Raw genomic sequence first — 24913 nt, forward strand, 5'->3', positions numbered from 1 at the left:
CATCTGATGAGGTTGTTTCTTGGTTAGTGGCTATTTATATCTTTATTTGGCCGAATTTGTGATAGCTACTGATGCAGTAAGAAAATGGTGGAGTAAAAAAAAAGTTGTCTTTTGCTAACGTGGTTAGCTAATAGATTTACATATTTTGTCTTCCCTGTAAAACATTTTAAAAATCAGAAATGATGGCTTTATTCACAAGATCTGTATCTTTCATTTGGTGTCTTGGACTTGTGATTTCATGAACATTTTATTATATGATATCCCTGTGGCTTTAGGCTAGGCTATGCTAGTCAGCTTTTGTGATGGGGGGGCTCCCGGATCCGGGTTTGGTAGGCGTTAGAGGTTAAGTGTTCCCTTTATTTTTTTGAGCAGTGTACTACATCCATAACTAGTGGTTTCCTCATTACCAGATATACTACATCCATAACTAGTGGTTTCCTCATTACCAGATATATAATACATCCATAACTAGTGGTTTCCTCGTTAGCAGATATACTACATCCATAACTAGTGGTTTCCTCGTTACCAGATATACTACATCCATAACTAGTGGTTTCCTCGTTAGCAGATATACTACATCCATAACTAGTGGTTTCCTCGTTAGCAGATATACTACATCCATAACTAGTGGTTTCCTCATTACCAGATATACTACATCCATAACTAGTGGTTTCCTCATTACCAGATATACTACATCCATAACTAGTGGTTTCCTCATTACCAGATATACTACATCCATAAATAGTGGTTTCCTCATTAGCAGATATACTACATCCATAACTAGTGGTTTCCTCATTACCAGATATACTACATCCATAACTAGTGGTTTCCTCATTACCAGATATACTACATCCATAACTAGTGGTTTCCTCATTACCAGATATACTACATCCATAACTAGTGGTTTCCTCATTAGCAGATATACTACACCCATAACTAGTGGTTTCCTCATTAGCAGATATACTACATCCATAAATAGTGGTTTCCTCATTAGCATGATTGTGATTCTGCAACCAAATTGTGTGCATCGCCCTCATGCCACAATTTTAGCAAACACAGAAAGGGGCCTATATTGGAGACCAGAAGTTGTCTGGCACAGTGCTTAGGATTTCAACAACTTTAATAACTTATTTCTAGTCTACAATCATCGATGTTACTACTAATGTGAAAACAAGACAATTGTCATAATCTAACAAACGTCATTTGTTGTACAACTTCATGGCTACGCTCTGGGCATCACCTTTTATCTCAAATAAACAGTGGATTTCTGCTGTTGTGGGCCTGTTACCATCTGACATTGTCGTTCACACAGGAGAGAGATGTGACTATCGTGGATCCTCTGGGGAGCCTCAACAACATCATGATGCTGAGGAGGCAGAGAAGAGTCTCTCCAGATCAGAACACCTCAAGAAACACCAGCAGAGACCCATAGGCAAGAAATCTCATTGTTGCTCTGACTGTGGGAAGAGATTCACCTCATCAGGCATTAAAATTCATCAGAGAATCCACACAGGAGAGAAACCTTATAGCTGTGGTCAATGTGGGAAGAGTTTTGTTCAATCTGGCCAGCTGATTCAACACCAGAGAACACACACAGGAGAGAAACCTTATAGCTGTGATCAATGTGGGAAGAGTTTTACTACATCTGGCTCTCTGACTCGACATCAGAGAACACACACAGGAGAGAAACCTTATAGCTGTGATCAATGTGGGAGGAGTTTCACTGCATCTAGCAATCTGACATTACACCAGAGAACACACACAGGAGAGAAACCTTATAGCTGTGATCAATGTGGGAAGAGATTTGCAACATCTGTCTCTCTTACTCTACACCAGAGAAGACACACAGGAGAGAAACCTTATAGCTGTGGTCAATGTGGGAAGAGTTTTGTTCAATCTGGCCAGCTGACTCAACACCAGAGAACACACACAGGAGAGAAACCTTATAGCTGTGGTCAATGTGGGAAGAGTTTTGCTGCATCTTTCAATCTTACTCTACACCAGAGAACACACACAGGAGAGAAACCTTATAGCTGTGGTCAATGTGGGAAGAGTTTTGGTCAATCTGGAGAGCTGACAGTGCACCAGAGAAAACACACAGGAGAGAAACCTTATATCTGTGGTCAATGTGGGAAGAGTTTTGCTGCATCTTGCAATCTGACTCTACACCAGAGAACACACACAGGAGATAAACCTTATAGCTGTGGTCAATGTGGGAAGAGTTTTGCTGCATCTTGCAATCTTACTGTACACCAGAGAACACACACAGGCGAGAAATATTATAGCTGTGGTCAATGTGGGAAGAGTTTTGGTCAATCTGGAGAGCTGACAGTGCACCAGAGAAAACACACAGGAGAGAAACCTTATATCTGTGGTCAATGTGGGAAGAGTTTTGTTACATCTAGCCGTCTTATTGTACACCAGAGAACACACACAGGAGAGAAATATCATAGCTGTGATCAATGTGACAAGAGATACTCTGATAAAAGATCGCTGATAAAACATCAGAAAATACATACATGAAGAAGTTGTTTCATGATATCAATGAAATAATGTCACAATGTAGAATGTTTTAACATTGTAGTAGGAGTATTGTAATGATGTCACAATGTAGAACCCTAAATGTTTGCCCCCTGTTCTATTGATTTCAACATGATATGGATATTAGCCTCGGGGAAAATCCAGTTTCTGAAATGGAAGAGTACTATTTATGAGATTTAACAAAAAGTGACGAACAAAAACACAGCTGTGTTACACTTACCATGTTGGCAACCCACTTGAATCAACATGTAGCTAGCTGTTTTCTACAAATTGTCCTCTAACCAGATATGTACACATTATTCCCAGATTCCGTGTGGTTTTTGGTCGGTTAGTTTTAACAGGACGTGCAACCTCATCTCCCTCCTCAATGTGATATCGATGAGATGATGACAAATAAGTGTTGGGTTCCTTTGTTTAGCGATCCCTAAATTTAAATGCATCACTCTAAAATGTAGCTGACTGTCTTCTGCAGGTTGTCCTCTAACCAGTGAGGTAAAAGATATCTCCCATTTCCATGTCTTTTTGTTTAGTTGTGTTAGTTTCAACAGCACGAACAACCTGATTTCCCCCCTAATCGATATCAGTGATGTATTGCTACTCGTCAAAACAACAGCGTTTTTGGTGCTTGTGCAGTTTATAAGGTGCTTGTTTTAAAAAATACAAGTAATACGATTATTGTGGCAGATGTTTGTGTATATAGTACATTTTACGTTTAGGTTTTCAATTTATCACAAACTGTTTCTGCATTTGGACTATTGATTTGGACACGTTTAAACTGTGACATTGGGGATATCCCACCTTGCATAATGTAATTGAAATTAAGACTATGCCATATAAGTTTGGTTTTAGTTGAAAGTTGAAAAGAAAACTATTTAATTTCAACGTACCTGCAGCTTTATACACATAATAAAGTATAATAAATCGGTCTATAATCAATTTTTATTAACAATCCTTATAAATTGAGTCATAAATATAAAATATATTTGTTGTCCTAAAGGGAAGGAGTTAGTCTTTGGTTTTTCCATTTATGTTTTGAGGTTGGACTTTAGCATGTATAGCTCGTCAGCAGGTATAGCTCGTTAGCACGTATGATGAACTGATTGGTGTCACCTCGTTAGTCAGTATGTGTTACACCTGTGCTGGCTTGTCCATCTCGTTAGTGGGAAGGTGTTTCACCTGAGCTGGTCCAGGTTCTATTTAAGAGTGTCTGGCCCAGTGCTCCAGTTGTCTTGATAGATGTGGAGATTCAACACCTTTAGTTGATCCACCTTTTTGGTTTGCTTCCTGTCTTTAAGTTTGGTGTGGGTTTTTCTTTTGTTTGTCGCTTCTTGGTGGGTCTCATGGTGGGTATCTTTTATGTCCCAGTTGTTGTTACTAGTCAACTTTCAATAGACACCCCCATAGTGTCTTTCAGAGCCCCTCCTATAAAACAAGTTTATATTTTGGGTTGGATATTGCATCAAATTATTATTTTAATCAATGGCATTTCCATAGGATGCTCATTAGTCTTTCAGTTGTTATTCTTCTGTTTTTTATCCTCTTATGTTTGTTGTGTACTAAATATGTTTATTTTCATTTTTTTATGTTTTTACCTGTGAAGCCATTGTGTTGCATCCATGTCTGAAATGTGCTGTATAAATAAAGCTTGATTTGACTTGAACATATTGCAAAACAAATGAACCCAATGACTGACCAATCAACAGGCTCTTGGTCCATCTTAGTATCCCCATTGTCCCTTTGAACTAGACCAGGTACTGTGTTACAGCTGCTCTCTCCTCCTCAATGCCATGAACTAGACCAGGTACTGTGTTACAGCTGTTCTCTCCTCCTCAATGCCATGAACTAGACCAGGTACTGTGTTACAGCTGCTCTCTCCTCAATGTCATGTACTAGACCAGGTACTGTGTTACAGCTGCTCTCTCCTCCTCAATGCCATGAACTAGATCAGGTACTATGTTACAACTGCTCTCTCCTCCTCAATGTCATGTACTAGACCAAGTACTGTGTTACAGCTGCTCTCTCCTCCTCAATGCCATGAACTAGACCAGGTACTGTGTTACAGCTGCTCTCTCCTCATTGTCATGTACTAGACCAGGTACTGTGTTACAGCTGCTCTCTCCTCCTCAATGCCATGTACTAGACCAGGTACTGTGTTACAGCTGCTCTCTCCTCAATGTCATGAACCAGACCAGGTACTGTGTTACAGCTGCTCTCCTCCTCAATGCCATGTACTAGACCAGGTACTGTTACAGCTGCTCTCTTCTCAATGTCATGAACCAGACCAGGTACTGTGTTACAGCTGCTCTCTCCTCCTCAATGTCATGAACTAGACCAGGTACTGTTACAGCTGCTCTCTCCTCAATGTCATGAACCAGACCAGGTACTGTGTTACAGCTGCTCTCTCCTCCTCAATGCCATGTACTAGACCAGGTACTGTTACAGCTGCTCTCTCCTCAATGTCATGAACCAGACCAGGTACTGTGTTACAGCTGCTCTCTCCTCCTCAATGTCATGAACTATGTCCAAATCCCTCTCCTCCATTGTTTCCCCAACCTAAACTCACTGAGATGAGGTCAAAAGCCCTCTCCTCCATTGTTTCCCCAACCTAAACTCACTGAGATGAGGTCCAAAGCCCTCTCCTCCACGGTTTCCCCAACCTAAACTCACTGAGATGAGGTCCAAAGCCCTCTCCTCCATGGTTTCCCCAACCTAAACTCACTAAGATGAGGTCCAAAGCCCTCTCCTCCACGGTTTCCCCAACCTAAACTCACTGAGATGAGGTCCAAAGCCCTCTCCTCCACAGTTTCCTCAACCTAAACTCACTGAGATGAGGTTCAAAGCCCTCTCCTCCACGGTTTCCCCAACCTAAACTCACTGAGATGAGGTCCAAAGCCCTCTCCTCCACGGTTTCCCCAACCTAAACTCACTGAGATGAGGTTGAAAGCCCTCTCCTCCATGGTTTCTCCAACCTAAACTCACTGAGATGAGGTCCAAAGCCCTCTCCTCCACGGTTTCCCCAACCTAAACTCATTGAGATGAGGTCCAAAGCCCTCTCCTCCACCTAAACTCACTGAGGTCCAAAGCCCTTTCGTCCGTGGTTTCCCCAACCTATACTCACTGAGATGAGGTCCAAAGCCCTCTCCTCCACGGTTTCCCCAACCTATACTCACTGAGATGAGGTCCAAAGCCCTCTGCTCCACGGTTTCCCCAAGCTAAACTCACTGAGATGAGGTCCAAAGCCCTCTCCTCCACGATTTCCCCAAGCTAAACTCACTGAGATGAGGTCCAAAGCCCTCTCCTCCACGGTTTCCCCAACCTAAACTCACTGAGATGAGGTCCAAAGCCCTCTCCTCCGTGGTTTCCCCAACCTAAACTCACTGAGATGTGGTCCAAAGCCCTCTCCTCCGTGGTTTCCCCAACCTAAACTCACTGAGATGAGGTCCAAAGCCCTCTCCTCCGTGGTTTCCCCAACCTAAACTCACTGAGATGAGGTCCAAAGAGGTGGGGTCTAATAGAGGTGGTTTGGTTAACCACATTAGTTATTTTTCCTGAAGACTTGTTTGGTTCCCAAGCACTTTAATTTTGTGTCCATGTTACATGGAAAGAGACAGTCAAATTTAGCCCAGAGTGTACCAGGTGGACATTAGGTTTGATTCAGACCCTGCAAGTGTGCCAGGTGGACATTGGGTTTGATTCAGACCCTGTCAGTGTGCGTGGTGGACATTGGGTTTGATTCAGACCCTGTCAGTGTGCCAGGTGGACATTGGGTTTGATTCAAACCCTGCCAGTGTGCCTGGTGGACATTGGGTTTGATTCAGACCCTGCCAGCATGGCCAGAAATTAATTCCAATGTCAGTAACTTATAACCACAGAACCACCCCAGCCCTTTCATACATTACTAAAAACACCTAAGTATTAGATTTACTGCCATGGTCTAGTATGTCACCGCCACAGACACCATTCACAATGCTGTCTGGGGTAAAAAAAAAATACCCCAGATATGGAATTGCAAGGCTTTAGTTCAGTGGGCTACTCCATTGTTGATGAAAGCAGGGGAAGCTACTCCATTGTTGAGGAAAGCAGGAAGTGTTGTGAGTAACAGAACTGCTTGAGATGTGGGGGAAGGGAAGCTGCTCACTGATTGGCTGTAGGGACAAGGGTCCCTCCAAAAATCTATCACTATTCCCCCAAATCTCCCACTAATATGCCAAGCCTCCACAGACCCTGTCTTGTTTTGACTTACAGAACACATTTTTTGACATTCAAATATGTCATTTTAAATAGCTCAATTCAATCCAGCTGCGCCTTTTTAACACAGACAGTTGTTCCTGCTGTAGATACAGATCTTGGATCAGTTCTCCTCCACAATGCATATTCAGCACCGGTCAATTGTTTGGACACACCAACAAATTCTATGTTTTTTCTTTATTTTAACTATTGTCTACCTTGTAGAATAATAGTGAAGACAACGCAACTACGAAATAACATATGGAATCATGTAGTAACCAAAAAAGTGTTAAACAAATCAAAATATATTTTTGAAGAATTTCAATTCTAAGTAGCCACCCTTTGCCTTGATGACAGCTTTGCACACTCTTTGCATTCTCTCAACCAGCTTCACCTGGAATGCTTTTCCAACAGTCTTGAAGGAGTTCCCACATATGCTGAGCACTTGTTGGCTGCATTTCCTTCCGTTCCGATTCATCCCAAACCATCTCATAGGCATAGTTCTGTTGTCTTCACAGTTAACTCTTTTGAACTTATCTTCTGCAGCAGAGGTAACTCTGTGTCTTCCTTTCCTGTGGCAATCCTCATGAGAGCCAGCTTCATTATAGTGATGGATGGTTTTTGCGACTGCACATGAAGAATCTTTCAAAGTTCTTGAAAGTTTCCGCATTGACTGACCTTCAAGGGTTAAAGTAATGATGGACTGTCATTTCTTTTTGCTTATTTGAGCTGTTCTTGCCATAATATAGACTTGGTCTTTCAGCAAATAGGGCTATATTCTGTATACCACCCCTACCTTGTCACAACACAACTGATTGGCTCAAATGCATTAAGAAAGAAAGAAATTCTGCAAATTAACATTTAACAAGGCACACCTGTAAATTGAAATGCATTCCAGGTGACTACCTGATGATAGGAGATAAAAGTCCAAATAAAACATAATAAAAGTACATTTGAATGACACTAAGTGGCAGTGTTTTTACAACTAATGCCGGTTTGCCTGAGGCTGATGTCGTGCAGGTGTTTGTACACATGCATATACACACACTCTCACTCAAATAAACACATACAAGAACACACACATACATGTAATAGGGCCAGACATGCACACAAACATATACAGTTGGCATCGCTGTTATGATTTTAGTTGTCCTTGATGTCCTTTGTTTTAAATGTATTATTTTGTTTTATATTTTTTTTGCATTGTTGTTTGCTGTTTTCTTCTGTCTTTTCCTTTTGTCTCTTTAGTTCATTCTCTTGGTTGTTGGTGCGTTCTTGGGGGTGGGGAATGGAATGAATTGTTTTTTCTTCCTGAGGGGGGACTATGGGAGGGGTCTCGATTGGTTGAGGGACAGCTATTGGAGAACTGTGGGGAGGGTTCGGGTTCACGTTTTTTGGCCTGGTGGTAGATTGGTCAACGTGTCCTTGAGCAGGTGCATTGACCCTGGATGCTTCTGTGTGACGCTCTGAATGGGAATCTGTTGGGTGACTAGTCGATGTAGTTGTTGAACGGCTTCACTGCAAGTATATTGAATGTTTAGAATATTCAATAAATATTCAATAAATAAAATAATTTAAAAAACTTTTGCAAGCTTCAGCTAGATATCGAGCTAGTGTGACCTTCCTAGATATCGAGCTAGTGTGACCTTCCTAGATATCGAGCTAGTTCCTAGTCCCATCTCTCAAGTCAGTGAGTCAACACAGGAAGGAGCAATGGATGGATAGTTCATTTATTTCCAAAGCTGCAATGATGGGACACACACAGTATGGATGAATGATCAGTAGTGACGGGATATAAATAGCACTCCCACAGCAATTCTCCATGAATCTGCCCTATAATACACTAACAAAAAAAAACAGCTGAAATGTCTATCAAAGTTATTGTGATTGTATAGTGGATTTAACAATTCCTATTAATTCCTAATTTACTATAATAAATCAATCAATTGTTTCCATGTGTCTCATATTCACTAGATCAGAATAAACTGTCATCCATTATTAGTATCAAAATATATCAAATTAACCTGGAAAATGACTAAATGTCCCCCTCTGGTGGTGAAGAAGTATAACACACCTAAACTAACAAAACCGGGCTAATAAACTGGCTGGTGTTCATGAGTTTATAAAACATATACTTTATACATTTGTCACAAATGACATGCATTGGTGAGACACACAGTGTGGATGAATGATCAGCAGTCGACAGGGTAAAAATAGCACTCCTAAAGAAGATGCATTTTCCAGTTAGATACCAACTTGAAAGAGGGAACTTTAGCATAAAACCCACATGGACAACTGAGATTCGGCAAATAACATATAAAGAGGCTTATTTGACGCCAAACCAACAACAGTAGTTACTAAAACATACATTGCTAATGTATGATTTAAAAGGTGGATTTTATGATGTAATGTCAACTTTATATATTTCTATCCTGGGACTATTCGATTTTGAACTCACCCACAGCAATTCTCCATAAATCTGCTGTGGATGACCCAGAATCCCCAAATAAATTAATACATATGTAATAATTCAAAAACATAACTGGTTGTGCTTATAGGTAACCAGATCGTGAACACAACTCAGTTACTAAGTCTTTAACCACACTGTGTTGTTACACTGGTGAGTAAAAACTCATGCTTCCTACACTAACTTTTTGTCTGAACATTATAATATATATTTTACGTCACACTAGCGTCATTGTCTTAAAGTCGCACATCTCCATCGCAGTCAGAGGTTCAGACTGAGCGTTACCCACTCCAGTCAGCAGATGGCGGTGTGCGATTTTAAGGCAATGCTGTTAGTGTGACGTATAATCTAGTGGACGGAACGCTTCTTTCAGCAGCAGCAACAGTTTGTCAGCTACTTCGGTAGCTTGCTAGAAAAAATAGCTGAACCAATAAAGCGCTTTAGACGCTTTCGTTTTTATTAGCCACTGTGTTTTAAACCCTCGTCTGTTGTATAGTTAGTTATCCTATTTCATATTTACGGTGTTGTTGTTATTATTCAGCTGGCGGGCTGATTAGGTTAGCATTAGCATCTCTGACAATGAGTTCACTAAACTACTCTCCTCCTGCTATAGAAGAGAAGGTCTGCTAGACGGAGAAAGAAGCTCTCGTCAAAGAGGAGGAGGAAGAGAAGGATGTTACAATACAAAAACAAGTAGAGGGTGTGGCTGTTACAGGGAAAGAAGAAGAGAAAGACGTTACAGTGAAAGAAGAGGCGTTCAGAGTGAAAGAGGAGGAGGCTGTTACAGTAAAGATGAGGAGGATTCCGTTTTTGAAGTGAAAGAGGAGGAGGGGGTGATTACGGTCACATCGGAAGAGGAAGAAGAGGAGGAAACTTGATATCTGGGCCCGATTTCCCAAACGCAATTTAAGTAATCCAGTGGTTCTAACGATGAAATTAGCAATAAGATGGTTTTGAGAAACCGGGCCATGATTACCACTGGTAAGTACTGTCTTAAATACAGAGGTACAAACTCTGCAGTTGTTGAACTGATGTTTGGTGTTAAAGGGGAAATCTGCAATTGCTACATCCATATTTTGACTTTTAAATTATTTATTTATAGCCAATGATTCTTGAAGAATATAACACACGCCTCATGAGCTTAGTTCAACTGTTGTACCCCATCAGAACCCAAAATAAGCTTTTTTTTACTCTAATGTTTAGAAACAATGTAAATCAACACTGTATAGCCTCAACATGGTTAAAACTATAACGTTGATATCATGGATGGTCAGTCCTTGCATCCATAGGTCTGTCTATGAATTTGAGAGTAGTTACATTTCTCCAGCCCCATCCATCATCTTATTACCAAAACAGTGATGGAATGACTGCTTTTTTTATTGTTTCAACTGCAGATTGGTTGATTGATGTGTGTTTTTTTTTAAGGGACCACCTAGTATTTAAACAGCAACAAAATGGCTGCCAAGAGACTTGGTTTGGTAAACAGCTGAGGGATGGGGGCTGGAGAAATGTAACCACATTCAAATTCATAGAGAAAGCTATTGTATTAACCGTAACTCAACACCTAGCGATCTCGTCAAGAAGTTCAGACATCTTGACGTAACAATTATAAGGTGTTGGCTTGACAGTCGCTGGATCCAGGTTTGAGCTCAGGGCTACCCCCTAAATTCGCTACACTATGAATACAAGGACTGGCCATCCATGAGGTCATAATGATAGTTTAACCAGGTTTCTAGGCTATATAGTATATTCTAGAATTGCCAGTGAAGATTTCCTGTGGAGGCAAATTATTAGAGCGGTTGATAAGTCATTGTATAATATTCAGCCAATTTTTTTTTCATGCCCTTACATTAAAGGCAAGACAGCATAACCCGACCGGAGGGAGCCCCCCCCCCCCCCCCCCCCCGCTGCTGGACTTCGTAAATTCTGCCGTTCTGCTCCTGAAGTTTTCAGTAATAGACTAATAGACTACAGATAGATAGACTAGTAATTGACTACACCAGCAGTCGGCAACCTTTTCCAGTTGGAGTGCCAATTTATCTGACCATTTCTACTGATCTGGTGCCAGTTATGATTTTCATATGCACATTTTACTGGAACAGTTTCATTTAATTTATAATAGTATCTCAAAATGATTGTCTGTGATTAATCTACATTCTATCTAAATGAAAATTATACAAATCTAAAAGTAACTTTTATTGACATTGCCAACTATGTAAAGATACCCTACATAAAGCCAACAAATAAAAACATTGCATTCTGCAGGTAAACAAAGTCTAATCAAAATCATTTGCGAATGACAATAGTTCCTCAAAGTATTTTTGTAAAATATTTCCAGCTCTCGCCCTTTCGATAACCACTCATCATGAAAGGGAAAAATGTAATGCTCTGATCCAGTGGAAATAATAATAAAATACTTGATTACTTCTTATCCTTTGCACAAACAGCCTACAGCTGTGTCTGTCCAGAACTCACTGGAGCAGGAAACTGGGCCTAGAATATTTTATACAATGTTGCAAGCTTTGCTATCTGAGTTTCCTGACCCAGTTGATAGTTGATACAATGTTTCAAGTTTGTTGTAGACAGACCATGTGCAGCCAATGTGATTTCTAGGATATTTATTTTTATCGGGATGTTTTCTGTTGCTGTTTGGAGGTGAAGAAAAAATTACTTTGAGAAGCTCCACAACTCATTAGTGGTGCAGCGTTAAGACAATGAGAAATACTATCAGACATCCCCATATGGGCACATTTATAGGCCTACATTTGTGTGCAGGCCAGATAGATTAGTCCTACTTCTATATGCGTAATCAGGTGTGTCCTTACTCAACATTGACAGGAGTGTTTCAAACAAAAGACAATGAATAAATTGACAAAACTGACGCTTCTTATAGGGTCAGGTCTGGGTGGTCTGCCAGGGGCCGTTTCATTTAGTATCCTTTTGGGTCGGTTGGGGGATGATTGTATTTCCCCATAGTATGTTGTACCGAAGTTGACTGACTGAAAGGGAGTGTAACTTTGATAATAATTACACTTCCCTGAAGGAGGGAAATGAGGTTCAACACCTGTTTGTTTTCTTTCCTGGGTCGGTGAAGAGCGGTATTAAATTTAAGGAATAAATCCTAGCTTCACGCTCATCACCTGTGGAAGGCGGGGCTTCCAGCGGGGCGTGGGTTTAATAGTATGTTGTACCTAGTTTCCCTCCAGGGAACAGTAGGTATAGTCATAACATGTGGATTTAATAGTATGTTGTACCTAGTTTCCCTCCAGGGAACAGTAGTTATAGTCATAACGTGTGGATTTAATAGTATGTTGTAAAATGTTTGAAAATCGATTTCTCAATTCCTGTTTGGATTTTTTCTCAGGTTTTTGTCTGCTATACTCAAAGACATTGTTAAAACAGTTTTAGAAACTTCAGAGTGTTTTCTATCCAATACTGCTAATAATATGAATATATTAGCATCTGGGACAGAGTAGGAGGCAGTTAAGTTTGGGCACACGGTTCATCCAAAAGTGAAAATGCTGCCCCCTATCCCTAAAACGTTAAAGTGGTTCTTCAATAATTACACATAATTCTTAATACTGTAGCAATTTAGTTACAGTCACATGTTCAACTATCATCAGCTGATCCAGGAAATCATTTTCTTAATGACAGTGACATGACAAACATCACGACATGCAACAACAACCAAAGTGCTTCTTCATTCATTACTCTGGTCAAGACAGTTATGCCGTGCTCCACGTTGGATCCAACATCCCTAACAAATTGATGTTTATAATGTGTTATTGTCTGCTTGATTTACTGTAGGGTCTCGTTAGTCTGTCTGGACACAGAGATACTTAGCTCATAATGTGTAGAGAACTGTTCCTTGATGGATAGGCTATTGTACAACACACAGAGCTATTTTCCTTTATTCAGGACATTTATAATGACAACCCATTACAGAGTAGCCTAGTGGGATTATTCACAAAATTATCTGGTTATGAAGTGTCATGAGAAAGACATTTTAGTTTCCATGTTTCACCTGAAATGTTAAATGATTTATAATCCTAGGTATATGTTATTGTTAGGTGAAGTTATGGGTCCTACAGTAGGTCTATGTTGTTGTTAGGTGAAGTTATGGGCTAATTTGGCAAACAGTGTAGAAAACCCTCATTGTCAGGCTGATGGAAAAGCTAGCCAAAGAGAATTTTACTGGTTGAAGTACACAGCGGTTGATTTGCGATGATGACACAAACATTATATTAAGCAGGACATTCAAACAAGCCTTACAATTATAATCCAAAGTAGTGTGAAATGTACTCATAAGCAACCTGGAAATGGAGGTTACTCCCCTGAGTTTTCCCCCATTCACATTCAGAATACACTGTGAAAAACTAAAATCTTTGCTCAGCATTTTTGCTCCAGGCAGATATACTACATCCATAACTAGGGGTTTCCTCATTACCAGATATACTACATCCATAACTATCGGTTTCCTCATTACCAGATATACTACATCCATAACTAGCAGTTTCCTCATTACCAGATATACTACATCCATAACTAGCAGTTTCCTCATTAGCAGATATACTACATCCATAACTAGCGGTTTCCTCATTAGCAGATATACTACATCCATAACTAGCGGTTTCCTCATTAGCAGATATACTACACCCATAACTAGTGGTTTCTTCATTAGCATATATACTACATCCATAACTAGTGGTTTCTTCATTACCAGATATACTACATCCATAACTAGTGGTTTCCTCATTAACAGATATGCTACATCCATAACTAGTGGTTTCATCCATAACTAGTGGTTTCCTCATTACCAGATATGCTACATCCATAACTAGTGGTTTCTTCATGAGCAGATATACTACATCCATAACTAGTGGTTTCTTCATTACCAGATATACTACATCCATAACTAGTGGTTTCCTCATTACCAGATATACTACATCCATAACTAGTGGTTTCCTCATTACCAGATATACTACATCTATAACTAGTGGTTTCCTCATTACCAGATATACTACGTCCATAACTAGTGGTTTCCTCATTCGCAGATATACTACATCCATAACTAGTGGTTTCCTCATTACCCGATATACTACATCCATAACTAGTGGTTTCCTCATTAGCAGATATACTACATCCATAACTAGTGGTTTCCTCATTACCAGATATACTACATCCATAACTAGTGGTTTCCTCATTAGCAGATATACTACATCCATAACTAGTGGTTTCCTCATTACCCGATATACTACATCCATAACTAGTGGTTTCCTCATTACCAGATATACTACATCTATAACTAGTGGTTTCCTCATTACCAGATATACTACTTCCATAACTAGTGGTTTCCTCATTCGCAGATATACTACATCCATACCTAGTGGTTTCCTCATTAGCAGATATACTACATCCATAACTATCGGTTTCCTCATTAGCAGATATACTACATCCATAACTAGTGGTTTCCTCATTAGCAGATATACTACATCCATAACTAGTGGTTTCCTCATTACCAGATATACTACATCCATAACTATCGGTTTCCTCATTAGCAGGGAAGAGTTTCTACAATCAAATTGTATGTGCTTTGCCCTCGCGCCGCAATTTTATTAAACACCGAAAGGGGCCTATATTGGAGACCAAAAGTCGTCTGGCACACTGCTTAGAGTTTCAACAACATGAATAACTTATTTCTAGCCTACAATCATCGATGTTACTACTAATGTGAAAACAAGACAAAAATGATTATTGTTACTCATTTTAAGACATTTGTCAAATAACTTTAACATTCATTACAGACGTCAATTGTTGTACAACATCATGGCTACGCTTCGAATATACCCTGATGAAGACAGCTTGGCTGTCGAAACGTTGGTAATTACATTTTTGCATCTGAGCTCCTAGAGTGTGCGGCTCTCCTTTATTTTTATGCTTTTGGCATCACCTTTTACATTGGATTTCCGCTGATGTGGGCCTTTAATCATCTGTCTGACTTTGTTGTTCACACAGGAGAGATACGGGACTATCGTGGATCCTCTGGGGAGCCTCAACAACCTCATGATGCTGAAGAGACAGAGAAGAGTCTCTCCAGATCAGAACGCCTCAATAAACACCTGCAGAGATCCACAGGGAAGGGAACACACTGCTGATCTGACTGTGGGAAGAGATTCACCTCATCAGGCATTAAAATTCATCAGAGAACACACACAGGAGAGAAACCTTATAGCTGTGTTCAATGTGGGAAGAGTTTTGGTCAATCTGGAGAGCTGACAATGCACCAGAAAACACACACAGGAGAGAAACCTTTTAGCTGTGGTCAATGTGGGAAGAGTTTTACTACATCTGGCCATCTGACTACACCAGAGAATACACACAGGAGAGAAATCTTATAGCTGTGATCAATGTGGGAAGAGTTTTGGTCAATCTTGCTATCTGGTATCACACCAGAGAACACACACAGGAGAGAAATCTTATAGCTGTGGTCAATGTGGGAAGAGTTTTGGTAGATCTGGCTCTCTGACTCTCCACCAGAGAATGCACACAGGAGAGAAATCTTATAGCTGTGATCAGTGTGACAAGAGATACTCTGATAAAAGATCTCTGATCAAACATCAGAAAATACATACATGAAGGAGTTGTTTCATGATATCAATGAATTAATGTCACATAGTAGAATGTTTTTAACATTGTAGTAGGAGTATTTTAAGGAATTTCACAATGTAGAACCCTAAATGTTTGCCCCATTCAATTGATTTCAGCCTCGGGGAAAATCCAGGCTCTGAAATGAGAGAGTACTATTTATGTGATTTAACAAAAAGTGACTAACACAAAAAGAGCTGTGTTACACTTACCATTTTGGTGACCCACTTGAATCAAAATGCAACACTTCTAAATGTAGCTAGCTGTTTTCTACAAATTGTCCTCTAACCAGTGGTGCACACATTATTCCCAGATTCCGTGTGGTTTTTGAGCTGTTAGTTTTAACAGGACGTGCAACCTCATCTCCCCCCTCGGCACAATTGATATCGATGAGTGATGACAAATAAGTGTTGTGTTCCTTTGTTTAGCGACCCCTAAATTTAAATGCATCACTCCAAAATATAGCTGACTGTTTTCTGCAGGTTGTCCTCTAACCAGTGAGCTAAAAGATATCTCCCATTTCCATGTGTTTTTTTAGTTGTGTTCGTTTCAACAGCACCTACAACCTGATGTCCCCCCTAATCAATATCAGTGAATTATTGCTACTTGTCAAAACAACAGCGTTTCTGGTGCTTGTGCAGTTTATAAGGTGCTTGTTTAAGTAATATGATTATTGTGGCAGATGTTTGTGTATATAGTACATTTTACATTTAGGTTTTCAATTTATCACAAACTGTTTCTGCATTTGGACTTGATTTGGACATGTTTAAACTGTGACATTGGGGATATCCCACCTAGCAAAATGTCACTGAAAATAAGACTATGACTATGGTCCAGTGCTCCAGTTGTCTTGATAGATGTGGAGAGTGAACACCTTTAGTTGCTCCACCTTTGTTTTGGTTTGGGTTTTTCTTTTGTTTCCCTCTTGGGCAGATTTAGTGGGTCTCATGGTGGGTGTCTTTTAGGTCCTAGTTGTTGTTACTAGTCAACTTTCATTGGACACCCCCATAGTGTCTTTCAGAACCCCTCCTAAAAAACAAGCTAATATTTTAACATTTTAATCAATGGCATTTCCTTAGGATGCTCATTAGTCTTTAAGTTGTTATTGTTTTTTTATCCTCTTATGTTTGTGTACTAAATATTTCTGTTTATTTTCATTGTTTTTTCCTGTGAAGCCATTGTGTTGCATCCATGTCTGAAATGTGCTGTATAAATAAAGCTTGATTTGAACATATTGCAAAACAAATTAACCCAATGACTGACCAATCAGACTCTTGGTCCATCTTAGTATGAAAAACAGTATCAATCCCACATTTCCAGCCTGCTGAAGGCTTGGTGGAGTGGTAAACACCACCCCTGGCTATACCAGGGGCTTGAGGTGGTCTCCCACAGCTCTGCTAATGTCATGTTCTGTGGCCTTGCTGTTCCATTTCTTGACTGCCCCGACAACACAGAAACACATTTAGTCATATTATATAAAACACTCAAAGTAATGGATATGGAGCATCTACAGCCTCAGTTACACCTGGCACCTAAATGTGACATCTGTCATCTGATCACTCCAAGCTCCATTAGGTCTGGATGCACAAAAGTCACAATGTGCTGCATTAGGTTTAGATCTGCCAGGATGGGCATTGTGTTCAGATTTTGTGTCTGGCCACCGAATATGCATAAGCAATGTAAAGAGATGGGGTGAATGACTGGGAAAAAGTACATTTGACACAAATTACCTTCATAATATCGAAGAACAAATGTGTGTGCCTGAGGGGAAATTAACTTTCATACAGCCAAAAGGCGTGAGAAATTATACCCGTATCAGTGAACAATTTGCACTAATGTAAATAAACATAGATGATGGAACATATTCCCTTTTGCTTACGTGATGCACCCCTGTACCTGTACACAGCCAATCTGTAAATAGCACACCCGACTACCTCATCCCCATGTTATTACTTGTTCTTTTTCACCCCAGTATCTCTACTTGCACGTCATCATCTGCACATCTATCACTCCAGTATTCATGCTAAATTGTAATTATTTTTACCTCCAGGGCCTATTTATTACCTCCCTACTCTTCTACATTTGCAAACACTACATAGATTTTTCAATTTTTCTATTGTGTTGTTGTTTGTGTCGCACTGAGAACTAAATGAGAACTTGTTCTCAACTGGCTTACCTGGTTAAATATTAAAAAAATGGGACATAAATATTTACCATCTAAACCATGTTTTACCTCTCACCTCTCTGGCTGTAGAAGTGTTCTTCCTAACCAGTCCCTCAACAGCTCTCTGACTGAGCTCCACCCTCACTGGGTCTTCAGAGGAGAGGAAGGCTGAGGAGGGATGGAAGGATGAATGGATCAGTCAGTCAATAAAGTGTAGAGCTGCTGTCTGACAAAATCACTATTTTAGTAGTTCATTAAAGTAAATAAGGCTTTATGACTGCTGAATACCAACTATCAAACACTTAGATCATGTATTTCCAGGTAGAGATACATCCTTGGGACGTCCCTAGCCCATTGAAGTTGACATTTAAAATGGTTAAGGTTAGGGTTAAGGGTAGGGATGTCCCAAGGATTCCAGATTGCATTGACCATTGCACATTCTTCTGTCTCTTTTACATAGCAGGTGTAAAAGAAACACAGACAAGACAAGTAGGCACGCAATGGATTATGGTCATTGTAGTTAATTATGTTTTATGCGCTAAACTATGTAGAATATTGGCCTGTTGGAAACTACAACTGTTCAGGCTGGATCTGATTTAGCTGTAGAGAAACTACAACTCCCTACTACATCACACAGCTCAGGCTGAATCTGATTTATCTCTAGAGAAACTACAACTCCCTACTACATCACAGTTCAGGCAGGGTTTGATTTATCTCTGTGTTGTGAGGGGAAAATCTATGTTAACCTCTTTAACTTTATACAACTTCTAATGTGTTGAAGGTTCTCTTTAAGGTTAAGAAGTTTATGTGTATGTTTGTGTGGGTCTGTAACCACACACCCTCTCGACAGACAGGCCAAAGGCGCTCGGACCAATTCAGGGAACCGTTGATCTACTTCAGAGGAACTGTGTCTAGAGTGAGTTCCTGTTGTTTGACACCTCACTGGAAAACTAGAATAACTAGCTGTTGCTACAGAACGAGACGACCAATTCACAGTTAGTCTGTGTCTCATTCTCCACACACGTACACATACCAGGATCACGTGTTTTCTATATGCACAAGATAGTTTGACTATATAAGGCTCCTGAACTCCTTGTGTCATCGAGCTCTCGGCCTTCCACCTCAGAGTGTAGGGCTGACCAGCTACATTATTGCAATTCTTATCAAATAAAGGTTGATTGTTTGAAGAAATTTCAAAGTCTCTTCTTATTGGTTAGAATTTCCACCACAATCTGCAATAGGCTTTTTCAATACCAACAATGATAGACCAGACTCATAGTACAGAATGAATGACTGACTGACCAGTTAGAGCAGCAGCAGCTGACTGCTCAGTTCAACATCAGTTCACCATCTCACCTCATACTGTATTGGAGCAGCAGCAGCTGACTGCCTGGTTCAACGTCAGTTCACCGTCTCACCTCATACTGTATTGGAGCAGCAGCAGCTGACTGACCAGTTCACCGTCAGTTCACCGTCTCACCTCATACTGTATTGGAGCAGCAGCAGCTGACTGCCCGGTTCAACGTCAGTTCACCGTCTCACCTCATACTGTATTGGAGCAGCAGCAACTGACTGCCCGGTTCAACATCAGTTCACCATCTCACCTCATACTGTATTGGAGCAGCAGCTGACTGCCCAGGTCAACGTAATTTCTCCGTCTCACCTCATACTGTATTGGAGCAGCAGCAGCTGACTGCCCAGTTCAACGTCTCACCTCATACTGTATTGGAGCAGCAGCAGCTGACTGCCTGGTTCAACATCAGTTCACCATCTCACCTCATACTGTATTGGAGCAGCTGACTACCCAGTTCAACATCAGTTCACCGTCTCACCTCATACTGTATTGGAGCAGCAGCAGCTGACTGCCCGGTTCAACATCAGTTCACCGTCTCACCTCATACTGTATTGGAGCAGCAGCAGCTGACTTGATCGTTGAATGCTAATCATCATGTGTTGAATCTGAGAGTAAATAGAGCCGGCTACAACTGTAAAAATGAAGGGTTCAACTGGAGTTGTTCTCTGATCCCCTAAGAACCGTAGCGTTCTTGGTCAACGAAAAACAGCCCCAAAAGGTTCTTCAAAGAACTTGTTAGAAGGTGGGTTCATCGAGGAACCTCCGTTGTTGCTGGACTTCTTCCGGGAACTTCGCAATTACAACTGAAAACGTTTGGATGCGACAACAGTTAAAAAGGTTAAGTTGGATTGATGTTTGGCTCTGAATATGTCTTGAAATAATTTATATAATAATAATATAACATAATAATAATGAAAAACGAAGACAATTCTGGTTTTCTGTGAAAAGCTTCCATAACGTTACTAAAGCTAATTACCGTAAATATTAGAAAGCCGGGTTTGACCGTCGGCGTTGTATGAGCTACAGTACAGTACCGTTATCTAGCTAGCTAACGTTATGTCCTAACTTGGCAGAAGTAGGTTTGGATTATTTCCCTCAACTATATTCTTTCCCATATATTGTATATCGTTTCCATAAAGCCAACATGGCTTTACACTCATTAACGTAAGTTTCCAATCTAGAGAAGTTCTCACTTTTGTGACAATGAACTAGCTAACGTTAACTAACTAACTAACTAACTGTAATGACCTGACTAGATCATAAATGAACAATCGTCCAGACAGAGGATTGAGTTTGCGAATTGACGGTTTATTAAACCAACTTTACACAGGCTACTGTTTGGCCGTAGCCCACGCCAAATAAATGACAGATAACCCACAAGCCAATCGTGACCTTCTCTTGTGAAGCCCAGAAGTAAGAGAGAGAACAAAGGCTAAACCTGGTCATAACTTTCAATGCTCCATCCCCCTGCCCAACCCCCCTCCACGCCACTCCGCCAACCGCCAGGATGCCCGGCATCAGAACATTCCAGGCATTCCCGTGATTGGCAGATAGCAGGTTGATTGACATGTCGGACCCCGCGAACACTGGGTACTGGTCAGTACAACACAACCACCTACTAGCCTAACACATAACACACAGCTGTCTGTGCGGGTCGCTACACAGCCCCCCCACCACAAAGTCCCTCATCCCCGAGGGAACAAACAAAGTCCCTGAAGCGACCCGGGGGTCTCCTTTGCCTGCGTGGCCGTGATGGTCGCAGAGTGCCCCTCTGGGAACCAGGGGATGAAGGCAGGGATATGGGGGACAAGGAAGCGGGAACGGGTAATACAGTCCGTGGCTCTGGGGAACCACGCGGTGACACAGGGGAGGGGGGAGACAGGGGGAGTGGGCTGTCTGGAGCCTTGTCTGCGGCACCTGGGGGTGGGTGCCTGGAGAATGTCATTGCCAGAGAGGGGAATTGTGGGGGTTCCTGGGGTTTGGGGAGAAGAGGCCCCTCTGTATGGGGCTAACCTGTCCCGGTGCAGTGCCACCTTTCTCCCCCTGGGAGGAAGCTGCACCCGGTAAACAACCTCTCCTACCCTCTCCAGGACACTGCAGGGTCCCACCCAGTGACTGTCCAACTTGGGGCATCTGCCTTTTTTCCTTAGGGGGCTGTAGACCCAGACCAGCTCCCCAGCCACAAAGTGCCTTCCCCGGGTGTGCACGTCATAGTTCCTCTTCTGCCTCACACCTGCATTCACCAGCTGCTCTCTGGCGAAGGTGTGGGCTGTCTCCAGGCAGTCCTGGAGTCTCCGGGCATACTCCGGCCCCGGGGGAACATGAGGGCTATCCAGGGGCCGACCAAACGCCATCTCCGCAGGGGTGCGGATCTCTCTCCCCAGCATGAGGAGGGCAGGCGTGCAGGAGGTGGAGTCTTGGACAGCGGAGCGGCATGCCATGAGGACCATAGGCAGGTCCTTGTCCCAGTCACGCTGGTGTTTGGAAGAGACGATGGCCAGCTGCTGTCCAAGCGTTTTGTTGAAGCGCTCCACAAGGCCATCACTTTGAGGATGGAGAGGAGTAGTGCGGGTCTTGTGCATACCCAGCCTCTCACACATGGTGGCGAACACACGGGACTCAAAGTTTCTGCCTTGGTCGCTGTGGATGGACTCTGCAGCTCCAAACCTGCTGAACATCCCCGCTGTCAGGGCGTCAACGATGGTCTCTGCCTCCTGGTCAGGCAGAGCATAGGCCTCGGGCCATTTTGTGAAATAGTCCATGGCCGTGAGCACCCAGCAGTTTCCACTGTCTGTGGTGGGGAACGGCCCAACTACATCCACTCCCACCCTCTCCATGGGAGCCCCCACTGGGAACTGTTGGAGCTGAGCATGAGAGCTGCCTGGGGGGCCCTTTCTCGCTGTGCAGTTGTCACAGAGGCGACAAAAGTCCTCCACATCCCTCTTGTGCTGCCCCCAGTAGAAGCCCTGGAGACGGCGCAGTGTTTTTGTGAACCCAAAGTGTCCAGTCCCCACCCCCCCATGAGTACTCTGGAGCACAGCCTCCCGCAATGCTTTTGGGACCACCACCTGCCACCTCTCCTCTCCCGTAGTTGACTCCTTCCATGCCCGCTGTAGCACACCATCAGCCAGCCGCAGTCGCTCAAACTTTGACCACAACCCTTTGGTCGCGAGTGAGAGCGCTGTCACCTCTTCCCATGGTGGCCTCACCTGCGCCTCTACCCACTGTAGCACTGGCTGTAGGTCTGTGTCCCGTCCCTGCTGCTGCCGCCATTCAGCCACGTCGACAGTCTGCAGCTCACAGCAGACAGGCCCGCTCGCCCGACACACTGTGGCACAGACCCCCTCCTCTGCACACAGCTCTCTCTCCCATCCCTCTCTCCGTTCACAGTGGCGGCAGCCGTCTGCAGTACAGGGCCGACGGGACATGGCGTCGACGTTGGAGTGTCGTGCCCCTGCCCTGTGCACCACCGTGAAGTCATACGGCTGAAGCTCCTCCAACCAGCGTGCCATCTGCCCCTCTGGCTCTCTGAAAGACATGAGCCACTGGAGAGCAGAGTGGTCAGTCCTTACAGTAAAGGGCAGACCACCCAGGTAGTACTTGAAGTGTTTGACGGAAGCCACAACAGCCAAGAGCTCCAGCCGGGTGACACAGTAGCGGCGCTCATGTTTGTCAAATGTTTTGCTGAAGTACGCCACCACTCTCTCCCCCTCTGGCCCCACCTGGGCCAGCACCCCACCCATGCCCACATTGCTCGCGTCTGTGTCCAGGATAAAGGGCAAGGTGAGGTCAGGGGGGGCGAGCACGGGAGCCTCGATCAGTGCACGTTTGAGGGTGTTGAACGCCTCCTCACACTCCACTGTCCAAGTGAAAGCCTTGTCCTTCGGCAGCAGGCGGTTCAGTGGAGCAGCAACGCTTGAGAAGCCCCGTACAAACCTCCTGTAGTACGAGGCCAGGCACAGGAAGCTCTTCAGCTGACGCTGGTCGGTGGGGGTGGGCCAGTCTCTGACAGCCGCTACCTTGTCCTCCATGGTGCTGATCCCCTCCTTCCCCACTCGGTGGCCCAAGAAGGACACCTCTCTCCTCATGAAGTGGCACTTCTCGGGGTGGAGCTTCAGACCTGCGGCAGCCACCCTCTCCAGCACACGCCGTAGCGCCCCCAGGGCTGACTGGAAGGAGCTGCCATGGGCCAGGATGTCATCGAGGTATACCAGACACTGCTGTCGGGGGATACCATCTAGCACCCTGTCCATCAAATGCTCAAATGTAGCTGTGATCAATGTGGGAAGAGTTTTAGTCACTCTGGAGAGCTGACAGTGCACCAAAGAGCACACACAGGAGAGAAATCTTACAGCTGTGTTCAATGTGGGAAGAGTTTTGGTCAATCTGTCCATCTGACTCAACACCAGAGAATACACACAGGAGAGAAACCCTATAGCTGTGGTCAATGTGGGAAAATATGTACTACATCTGGCTCTTTGACTCTACACCAGCGAACACACACAGGAGAGAAATCGTATAGCTGTGATCAGTGTGACAAGAGATACTCTGATAAAAGATATCTGATCAAACATCAGAAAATACATACATGAAGAAGTTGTTTCATGATATCAATGAAATTATGTCACAATGTAGAATGTTTTAACATTGTAGTATAAGTATTTTAATGATGTCACAATGTAGAACCCTAATTGTTTGTCCCCTGTTCTATTGATTTCAGCATGATATGGATATTAGCCTCGGGGGGAAATCCAGGCTCTGAAATGGAAGAGTACTATTTATGTGATTTAACAAAAAGTGATTAACAAAAAAAGAGTTGTGTGACACTTACCATGTTGGTGACCCACTTGAATGAAAATGCAACACTTCAAAATGTAGCGAGCTGTTTTCTACAAATTGTCCTCTAACCAGGGATGTACACATTACTCCCAGATTACGTGTGGTTTTTGAGCTGTTAGTTTTAACAGGACGTGCAACCTCATCTCCCTCCTCTCGGCACAATTGATTTCAACATGATATCGATGAGTGATGACAAATAAGTGTTGTGTTCCTTTGTTTAGCGACCCCTAAATTTAAATGCATTAAATGCATCACTCCAAAATATAGCTGACTGTCTTCTGCAGGTTGTCCTCTAACCAGTGAGGTAAAATATATCTCCCATTTCCATGTGTTTTTTTTAGTTGTCAGTTTCAACAGCACATAACCTGATTTCCCCCCTAATCGACATCAGTTATTTATTGCTACTTGTCAAAACAACAGCGTTTCTGGTGCTTGTGCAGTTTATAAGGTGCTTGTTTAAGTAATATGATTATTGTGGCAGATGTTTGTGTATATAGTACATTTTATGTTTAGGTTTTCAATTTATCCCAAACTGTTTCTGTATTTGGACTATTGATTTGGACACGTTTAAACTGTGACATAGGGGATATCCCACCTAGCAAAATGTCATTGAAAATAAGACAATGCCCGACGTACAATATTAAGTTTGCTTTTAGTGAAAGGTGAAAAAACAACA

General features: G+C 42.5%; 1 protein-coding gene and 1 pseudogene across 1 annotated transcript in view; both read left to right on the plus strand.

Moving 5' to 3' along the window:
• The first annotated feature begins 995 nt into the window (after nucleotides 1-995).
• On the plus strand, nucleotides 996-15856 carry LOC120032740 (annotated as a pseudogene).
• A 7798-nt stretch (nucleotides 15857-23654) lies between these two features.
• Nucleotides 23655-24913, plus strand: part of LOC120032741 (zinc finger protein 585A-like) — a 40625-nt gene continuing 39366 nt past the window's right edge. Inside the window, exon 1 of the mRNA XM_038978927.1 lies at nucleotides 23655-23985. Within this exon, the coding sequence (XP_038834855.1) occupies nucleotides 23655-23985 (331 nt within the window). The remainder of the gene's footprint in view (nucleotides 23986-24913) is intronic.

The sequence above is a fragment of the Salvelinus namaycush genome, chromosome 39 (genome assembly GCF_016432855.1).
Source record: "Salvelinus namaycush isolate Seneca chromosome 39, SaNama_1.0, whole genome shotgun sequence".
NCBI classification, from domain to species: domain Eukaryota; kingdom Metazoa; phylum Chordata; class Actinopteri; order Salmoniformes; family Salmonidae; genus Salvelinus; species Salvelinus namaycush.